The sequence below is a fragment of the Myiozetetes cayanensis genome, unplaced genomic scaffold (genome assembly GCF_022539395.1).
Source record: "Myiozetetes cayanensis isolate MyiCay16 unplaced genomic scaffold, myiCay2020 scf2-11, whole genome shotgun sequence".
NCBI classification, from domain to species: domain Eukaryota; kingdom Metazoa; phylum Chordata; class Aves; order Passeriformes; family Tyrannidae; genus Myiozetetes; species Myiozetetes cayanensis.
The window spans coordinates 25,568,104-25,578,220 of NW_026087411.1; the positions used below are offsets into that span (position 1 = coordinate 25,568,104).

General features: G+C 40.9%; 1 protein-coding gene across 2 annotated transcripts in view; it reads left to right on the forward strand.

The window, feature by feature from the left end:
- Positions 1 to 7,490, forward strand: part of ABCG8 (ATP binding cassette subfamily G member 8) — a 13,283-nt gene extending 5,793 nt beyond the window's left edge. For both annotated transcript variants that reach the window (XM_050314491.1, XM_050314492.1), the window contains exons 6-13: positions 706 to 975; positions 2,831 to 2,996; positions 3,090 to 3,182; positions 3,502 to 3,701; positions 3,829 to 3,905; positions 5,247 to 5,514; positions 6,073 to 6,200; positions 6,703 to 7,490. In XM_050314491.1, the coding sequence (XP_050170448.1) occupies positions 706 to 975; positions 2,831 to 2,996; positions 3,090 to 3,182; positions 3,502 to 3,701; positions 3,829 to 3,905; positions 5,247 to 5,514; positions 6,073 to 6,200; positions 6,703 to 6,840 (1,340 nt within the window). In that variant the 3' untranslated portion in view covers positions 6,841 to 7,490. The remainder of the gene's footprint in view (positions 1 to 705; positions 976 to 2,830; positions 2,997 to 3,089; positions 3,183 to 3,501; positions 3,702 to 3,828; positions 3,906 to 5,246; positions 5,515 to 6,072; positions 6,201 to 6,702) is intronic.
- Positions 7,491 to 10,117: the final 2,627 nt, after the last annotated feature.

The following is a 10,117-nucleotide window of genomic DNA, read 5'->3' on the forward strand; positions in this document are numbered from 1 at the left end:
AGCCTTCACCTACCACTCTCACCCACCCTGACAAGAAAGTTGCCTGACGTTACCCTCAGGCAGTGCTCTGGTCTGTGCATATCTCGCTTGTTTTTTATCTGACCACATGCCACAAGTTACTTTGGAAGGCTGCTGGCCTATTGTAACATGGAGATTGTTTTCCTTTCCTCTGACCCAGCCCCCATTTACATGTGCAGTATTCACAGGGAAGGTAATTTTCTTGGCTGTATATAGTCAGTCCTTGCAGTCTTGTGCAACTCACTGACGTGGCTGGCTCCCGCAGCAGGTGAACTCGAAAGTTCCATTCTCTTTAGCAGAAACAAAACATGAGGCTAAATCCACAGCTCATTTTCCAGGATTGAATCCCCTATCTGACCTTATATATATCAAAATCACTACTAACCCTGACCGAGCCTCTTGTTAAGCAAGATTTGACATCATTTTTTTCACTGGGAAGTGGATTTGAACAATTTTTGCTTGTATAGGAATATATTTTTGTGATTATGGGGAAAGCAGACGACTTTTTATTTTATAAAAGTGATGCTCAGAAATAAGTGCACTGGTACTGAAGTAAAAGACTATAATTTTTTCCTTTAAATTAAAAAATAATCAGTGACATTTCATGCACTAGCACCATTTCATTTAGAACATATTTTCCAAATCAAACATGCTGCTTTCCACAGCTAAACTTATTGTCTTTGGCAGGAATACTCATACTTGATGAACCCACATCTGGACTGGACAGTTTTACTGCACATAACCTCGTGATAACATTATCCAGACTGGCCAGGGGAAACAGATTGGTTCTTCTTTCACTTCATCAGCCTCGGTCAGATATCTTCCAACTGTTTGACTTAGTTCTTCTGATGACTTCTGGACTCACTGCCTATTGTGGAACAGCTAGAGACATGGTCCAGTATTTCACAGAACTAGGCTATCCCTGCCCAAGATACAGCAATCCTGCGGATTTCTATGGTCAGTATCAAGCACTGCCATAAAAAAAAGGTTACTGGAAATTATTTGCTTTCATAAGTGTCTAGCTAACATTGATTTTTATAGACAATAACTGTCTTAGAAACGCCTTATAACTGACTCAAATCAATATTGCAGCAAGTTCTGGTTTTAATGAGATCCCTATTTCTCAGTACAGGAAATGTAAGAGAAACAAGAGGTACGGACAAAATAAATTTTTAAAAAAATCCTCCTTCTAACCCTGCCAGGTATAAAAACTCTTCCACATGTTCAGCGCACTTAACCCCATGTTTTAGCTGGTTAAAACTTTCATTCTGACTGGGAAAGACACAGATAAACTGATGAATTGCTTTATGTAGCCAGTTCTCTGACTTCTCATTCAAGAAATGTAGGAGCTAGTTTCTCCAGAGTGAGCAACAATACGGACCTGGAACAGTAAATGGGAAAGAGAAGTGCTGCCCAACAGAGCACACCAGAAGGGAGAAAAAGCTAACCCTAAAAGGCAATCCTTTTACTCCTCAAAGAAAGTTTACATGGTTTCAAATCCATTCTTCTTCTGGTTTTTTGCAACGTTGAGAAAGGGAAATTGGTCACTGTTAATCTAATGGGCAGGGATCTCTTACCAGAGGCTGGTTCAGTTGCAGCCCTTAGGTCTTTGCACTCAAGTTGGCCAGGAAACCTCATACAGACACCAGTGCTCTGGAGTAACCTCTTCAGCTCTGGAGCACAGCCAGCCTCAGTGCTCTGCAGTAACCTCTTCAGCTGTGCCTATGTGGCAGGCAAAGTCAGCTGGGCAGAGATAAACAGAAGTTGAACTCGGTGTCAAGCCCTGCAAAAAGACCTTTGTCACCATCAGGGTTCAGAGCCAAGGACAGCCTCAAGGAAGGCTTGAGCACCCCTGTAGGGGAATGGAGAGACAGTCCTGCAGAAACTTGTAGCTGCTGCCTGTGGTTACAAACGCCTGTGACATGGAGGTAGGGAGGCATGAGAGGGAGGAGGGAGATCTTTTAGCAGGATGCAGAGTCAGCACCCATAGGAAGAGAAAAGAAATATGGGCAGCATGAAGGTGGAAATAGGACAGGGTGGCAGAGGATCCACAGGGAGAAGGAGCATGTGGTGGAAGCACACAAATGCTGGCTGTGTGTCTGGTAGAAAAACAGGAGACCATGGTAGAAGGGAAGACAGGGCAGACTGAAATAATTTCTGGTGGACTCCTGCTAAGGAGTGGCTGAACAGAGATGATCAGCCCAATGCAAGGAATCAGGAAGTGTGCAGCAATAGCTCTCTCAGAAACCATCTGCAAAACATCCAGTACTGTCACTCTACACTGAAGGTCAACATGGGAAAATATTAATATAAGTTTAGATTTTTTTTTAAAAATCATTTTGTTAAGTAAAAAACCAATGCTAAGTCTCTACTGTCTCTCTGACTATATTGTCCTTACATAATACTCCTTTTGGATTTTTTCAGTATCCGGTAAAGTTTATGGCACCTCCATAAGATACAAATAAGATGATAACTGTAATTTTGGAGATGAAGAAAGAAACATGTGATTTAAGTCAAAGTCACATAAAAGATTGTAAATACCCACATGCCAGGAAGGAAAGTCAAATGGTTTTTTTTTCTCAGCACTCCTCTCAAGGCACTATGAAATTTTGACAAATCTGAAATAGAGTTTATAATATTATAATAAGCAATTACGTCATCTCTCAGTGATTCATTAAATGACGGGGTAAGAAACATACACATGAACAATCCGTTCATCTCTAACTCCCTAAAGTAACTAATAAAGTTTTAAGCACATCATAAAGTTATCACTTCTATAGCATATGGACTTACATCAAGTAATGTCTTGCAGTTGATTTGACCAGTATCGATAAACAAACTGCAGAAAAGGAGATGGAAAGCCGAAAAAGAGCAAATACCCTTGCCAACTTGTTCCTAGAAAAAGTCAAACATTTTGATGATTTCTTATGGAAAGTTACTGAAAAAGACAACGTTGCAACCACAGTTGGCCAGCAGAGGTAAAGAAAAGAGTGTCATACAGAGGATCTGAAACAACAGCTAACAGCTTGTACTAATTTCAATTTTTTTTTTTCTCTTTTTCTTTTGGACAGGTCCCATTTAAATTCAGAGGAGGCTATCAACATGCCTCACCATTCCAGTGATCAGTTACCAGGAGCCTTAAAGCAGTTCACTGTATTATTAAGGTAAACTTATCTTCAGCATAAACAGTTATGTATCGTGCCCATTTGTATTCTAAATCGTAAGAAAGAAGCACAAAACGTCCCACATCCACTGCCTTCCTTCAAGCTGTCAGCATTTCAGACCTGAAATACTCAGTGGCTACCGATGGTTCATAGCTTTGATGAGGGAAAAGCCTTTACAGAAAGAGGCAGCCCAACTTCCATCACAGTCAAAGTCAGCAAGTTCCATTAATTGATTTTAACAGTGTTTGGGGCAATGTCTCTGAACGTGACTGGCATTATTAAATTCTATATCTTACGGTCAATGTTGCTGTTTTCCTAGTCGTCAAGTCTCCAATGACTTCAGAGATCTTTCAACGTTATTAATCCATGGATTTGAGGCCCTTCTTATGTCATTATTAATTGGATTTTTGTACTATGGCCACGACAAAGATGGACTCTCTATTCGTGACACAACAGCACTGCTGTACATGATAGGTGCCCTAATCCCCTTCACAATAATTTTGGATGTTATAGCCAAATGTAAGTGTCAGTTTTCTTGTAAACATTATAAGCAATCAAAATCAGAAGATTCCTAAATTAATGAAAAAATTAAACTTATTAATACAACCCAAGGTCTAAAACAATCTATTTTTTTCCTCTTCTGCAGGCCATTCAGAAAGAGCAATGCTTTATCATGACTTGGAAGGTGGAATGTACTCTGTCAGCCCATACTTCTTTGCTAAGGTAATTGGTTTTATTGCCAGGAAATACAAACAGCTGCCTTGAACATTGAAAAAAACACAAGCAAATCAAAGACTTGTTGTATAAACAATCACATTCATATCAGATGTTGTTCTTTTGTGTCTGCCAGCTAAGGCTATCGTTCTTGCTTCCTTGGCATTAATAGATTAAACCTCACACTACTTTAGATCTGTTGCCATAAGTCATGGCTGAGATCCCACACCAGAGAAGCCAAAGAAGAACCTTTCGATGGGCTGTTTGGCCAAAATTTAAGAAATCTCAAACTCAAATTTGGGGGTTTAGGCAATTTTATGTACCTGTATAATTCACTGAAGCACCTCTGAAAGTTTGCTTACTGCAAAACAAAATATTTGCATCAAAAGCTAAAGCAAAGGTAAAACAGAAATTACAAACTCTGATGTTTCCAGTTGTTGTTTCGGCCTGTGCTGGTCAGAGATAAAAGAACTGTATTAAGTGCATAAAGAGCCAGAGTTTCTGGAATTAAATTTAGAACTTTTTTAAAGAAATTACATTCTCTTTTTCACGAGGGTTTAGAATAATCTCTTCTTTGTGATGTTGCCTCTGTTAGATGAGTTCTGCCTGCCATGGCATCTGTAATTTAGGTTTCCATTTCTGCACAAGATTTTAAATGCTTATTAGTAGTTGCCAGAGAAAAATATTCTTTGCATTGTGTCACAAAGATTGCACATTATTCACAGAGAAATCGATGTAATTTGTTACAACCTTAGTATTACAGGATAGTAGCAACCCTCTTAGGAAGAACTAATGCTCTCCATAGACTCTTCAGATATTTGAGAAAATCCTATTTATGCCTTTATTTTACATTAAATTAAGCTGCTAACTGGAATGCCTTTGGGACAAGGTGGGGAATGGACCAACAGCCAAATTTGTCTCAAATTTGATCTCACACTAGGTTCAACCAAATTGGGACAAAACATACAGTAGGCATGAGTCAGTCACGGTATTGCTGTTAACAAGCACACCAGTTCTCAGGGAAAGCCTCTTAAATTCTTAGAAACTGCCCAAACTGTAACAAAACAAGACCTCTAACCTAAAACAAGAGTCCTCTCCATTTAACAATAAGTTACAAGCAATGTCACAACTGGAGAAAAAATTAGCGTGGATTTCAGTTTCTGCTGCAGATTGGTCTTGCATGTCACTAACAACCCCTAACAGGGAGAGGATTGCGTTCTAAGGGAGTATTTCCTGTAGTTTTTATAAGAAGTCCGTAAGTACATTAAGGCAAATCTCATGTGGTTTTGTAATTATCATTCAACTCATTCTCTTTTTTTATTTAATTTTTTTTTCCTTCTCCCTGAACAGATTTTGGGGGAGCTCCCAGAACACTGTGTTTTTGTTATAATTTATGGGGTTCCCATCTACTGGCTGGCAAACCTCATTCCTGAACCAGTGCATTTCTTGCTGAACTTCCTCTCGGTGTGGCTGGCTGTGTACAGTGCCCGTGCCATGGCACTCTGGGTGGCGGCGCTGCTGCCGACCTTGCAGCTCTCAGCCTTCCTTGGGAACGTCCTTTTCACATCCTTCTACCTGAGTGGTGGTTTTGTGATAAGCCTGGAAAATCTCTGGACAGGTGAGACGAATTTCCCACCATCCCTCCAAACCGAAACCTCAGGGGCTTTCATCAGTGACTAGTTGTTGTGATGCTGCAGAGTGTATCCTGTGCAGGAAAACTCAGCTTTACTCTTACCTTTGCAATTATCTTCTTGGATGGTGACAGTGGAGTCAGATAATTCATTCCATCTGAAAATGAGGGAACAGGAAGTTTGGTCAAAAAAGCACTAGTGAAAGGTTTGATTCTTACGTGGTTGCCAAACTTTTCAGTAAAAAGAATTGCATTCAAAAGATGAAGATGGAGCTCCAGGAAGACTTAGCTGACAGTAGGAGTTTGATGGATATGGATATTATCTCACTCCTCACTTCCCATCTCCATGTAACAACATAAAGTATATCTGCTATTTTGTCCAATAATAAACTCCTACATGTTTACAGTCTCTGGCTGTCAAGAAATGAGACAAACCTGCTGTATTTGGCAGCAGCACAGCAGTTTTTGAGGTCTCAAGTTTTGTGTATGTGTATCCATTTCTTTCATTCTGTTTGTGTTGTGTTTTTTTTTTCTTCTTTTTTTCAGTTCCTTTTTGGGTTTCTAAAATCTCTTTCCTCAGATGGAATTTTCAAGGAATGATGCAAATTCAGTTCACTGACCACATATATGAAATGACTGTTGGAAACACTACTTTTAAAATACCAGGGAAATTTGTAAGTCAGTTACAAAAATTGTTACAATCATTTGATAACCAGGTGGAATGCTATTTATATGCCTGTCATATTTAAATGGCATTTAAATGTTGTAGGTCCCAAATTTGGCAAGTGCCAAATCAGTGCATGAAGTCGTGTTACACTTGGTATATTGTAAGTTTGTCCTTAAAGATGTCCCTATAGCAGTCACTCACATGCCTTTCTTTTAGTGGAAGGGAAAAAAATAAGGAAAAAAAAAAAGGCAAATAATCGTGGGCCACTATTTTCTACACAAGCCCCAACTATGCACTTGCTGAAATTGTTCAGAAGCTGAACTGTGCTCCTCTGAAATAGGAATAGGGTAGCTGCCACCTGCTACCAAAACACCCCAAAAGCTACACCCAGCTGGAAACCAAGGGGAAAGATGGCATGGGCCAGGGGAGCTCACATGAAAAACGCACTTCACAGATTCAGCACAAAAATTTTGTGCCTTTTCCCAATTTTGTGTTATTGGTCATTACAGATCATTCACTCTCTGGGCATGGACTCCCATCCTCTCTACGTGAGCTACCTCGTCCTCACTGGTATCATTTGCAGCTTCCTGCTTTTATACTATTTATCTCTGCGCTTCATCAAGCAGAAGTCAACCCAAGACTGGTAACAGCAGAGGCGGCAGCAGGTGACCGCGTCCCTTGCAGGAAGGCAGGGGAAGAACGAGCCCAATTTTGGTTCCCCCCCCTCCCCGCCCCGGGAAGAGGCGGGCGGCGGCAGCGCGGCTGCCACAGGATGGCAGCAGAACCCCAGGAGTCGGGACTGCGGCTTCAGCCTGGGCTGGGGGTTTGGGGTGGGCTTTGGGCTTTTTTGTTCGCTTGATACACGGTTTTCACAGGTGACGAGGCACTTGTGAGTTCTCCACACCCGGGTATGTTCTGAGCTACAGGCCACCGATTTTTAAGGACCCGTTGCACATGGTAATAGCTGATGTTTTAGTACATAATGTTTGAACATATAGTGATCACGTACTTAATTCAGAGAACTGCGAGAGAAGAGGATCAGAACACTACTTTCTGTGGCATGTATGACATTCAGCACTCACGAACACAGCGCAGAGGAAAGCAACACAGAAGATTTCACAGCTGCTTCAGGAGAACATGCGCAAGGATTGAAAATACAACTGTTAACTACTCTGTGTTGTTTCTAATTGCTTATGTATTTTAAAACTTTGCCTTTGTGTTCCGCTTAGATGCTGATGATGCCCAAAATGGGTATTTGCTCACTGCAGAGATGATAACAATAAAATTATCTCACCTTCTTGGGTTTATTTTTACAGTATAAATACATACTAATTGATTGTTATTAACGACATCTTTCTCCACGGCAGTACAAATCATAGCAATTCACCAAGTTTGCTTCCTAAGGTTCTCAGGTAGAAAACACCAACCTGCCCCTGAGTAATTAAAAATCTAACAATGCAATCTATTAAATGCTTGCAATTGTGCACCTAGTTATGCTCACAGAAAATGAGTATCAGTAAATAAATGGCCGTAGTTCACACACAGTCATGGTAAGTGCATGTACACATTAGGTGTACAGTTGCTGCGAGCACTTTATAAGATTAGCTTCCTGCTTTTAAATGTTTAGATGCATATCTCTGTTCTTATATACAGAAACCCAAAGCAAATCGACCACTTGACTTTCATTTACATGTTGCTCACAGTGGAAAACTCCTCCTGTAATCGGCTATAATGCCCCAGATACTGTTACGTAAATCCCAAGGCTTGGTTTGGCTTTTTTTAAAGAATTAAGAATGAAAGATCATCCATATTTTATTATTCAGTTTGGCAGTCAGGACTGCCACATTACTTTCCACAGATTCCATGAGGTAATATATTCCCAGGAAGACCTTGTTCTAAAGGTATTAAGCAGGTCTGATAAAGTAAGATCTTCAGCCCTAGGCAGTAGTAGGAATCCAAAACACTCCAAGGTTCTTCTAGGGCGAATTCTACCATATCTTTCTGGTTCTGCTGCATTTGATTTCAAAAAAACCCATTTGATCTGATCTCAGTGCCATTTTGAAATTATCAGATTTTCACTGCCTTTTAATGGCAAAGCCAATTCTTTCAGTCCAATTCAGCATCATTAAATTGTCAGAATAGCAGCTTCCTATTTGATTCTTAATTATTCCTTTTTATTATATTTAAGACACTTTTTTTTCTTTAAATGGTTTACTCTTCTTTGTAATGATCTGTTGTGATTAGAATCTCTTTTATATTACACTGAAGTTTTAAGGGTATATATTGGTACTTCTAGTCTAAACCTCTATTTTCAAGGTATTTAGAGGATTAAATTCTAGGCTGACTCTCTGTTGTGAATTCACCTTGATGTTTAATAAAAAAAAAGGAGAGACACAATGGGAGAAATTAAAGACATAAGGGACAGCTCTGAATTTTAGGGGCATATTGTCATGCACAGAAATCTTCAGGCATCTAGATAAGAATATACCATAGCCTTAACTTTGAATTTCCTTCCTTTTGTGAAATTAGTCAGGCTGCTGACATTACTTAAACAGCCTTTTTCAATTTAAAATTCCACCCTCTTAACATTATGCAGCAGGACCAAACGGTGTGAGTATTTCAGAGGTGGTGTTATGACAAGGGTAGATGTATACATAATGGGGACTTGAGCAGTGAGCCGGGGAACAGCCAGCGCGTGGAGTGGAGGAAGAGCTATCATAGGAGGTGGCCAGGCCTCTGTTTACATAGAAAAAGCTCATATTCTATATACTACAATTACATTAGCACACTGCCTGTGATCATATCTTGTTTCCTTGATGCCGAGAGATGGGGAATATAGGCTGTGATTATTGTTACAGGCTTTAGCAATAAGAAGGTAGGAGCCTTGAAATACCAGCAATTAGCGTTCACGCCTAACAATAGCATTCTGTGGGGCTGTGTACGGAGAGGAGCACAGGGAAGAGTGGGTGGATGACACACAACCTGCCCCACTCGCGCTACCAGGAGTTGCAGTAGTGCAGGTTTAGGGAATTATGCACCTCTCAGCCAGTGAAGCTCATGCTGGATGCTCTGGCCACTGCTCACACTTCCAGAGTGGAGCTGCTGCTGCTGCAAAATCAAACGGTCAGCGAGGCAACAGAAACCTTCCCATGAGTTCTAATCAAGTGTGCTGCTTTCAGCTGGGGTAGAGTTAATTTTCTTCACAGTGGCTGGTATGAAGCTGTGTTTGGGATTTGTGCTGTACACAGGATTGATAAGATAGAGATGTTTCTGTTATTGCTGAGCTGGGCTTACACAGAGCCAAGGCCTTTTCTGCTTTTCGTACTGACATGCTGGCAAGGAAGCTGGGGGTGCATGAGAGCGTGGAAGGAGACACAGGCAGGAGAGGTGACCTGAACTGACCCTAAGAGTATTCCATACCATATGACATCATGCTCAGTATATAAAGCTGGAGGAAAGAAGGAGGAAGTGAGGGCATTTTGTCTTCCCAGGTAACCATTACACATGATGGGGCCCTGCTCCCGTGTAGACGGCTGAACACCTGCCTGCCTATGGGAAACAGCAAATTAATTCTTTTGCTTTGCTTGTGTACATGGCTTTTGCTTTTCTTATTAAACTGTCATTATCTCAACCCATGAGTTTTCTGGCTTTTGCGCTTCCAATTCTCCCCCCAGTCCTGCTGGTGGGGAAGTGAGCCAGCGGCTGCATGGTGCTTGGCTACTGGCTGGAGTTAAACCACAACACCAAGGCTAAAAGTCATCACTGAATTTCAGCACAACTTTGCTCTCCAGGTTTCAGAGTAGCCGTTCTTTTTCCTCTGACTGGCCTGTATCAGCAGCAGCTCGCTGTGCCCTCCTGTCTGCACTACCTGTACCAATGTAACCAGAGTTGCTGCAGTCCATAACAATCTCAACAGTACAGAAC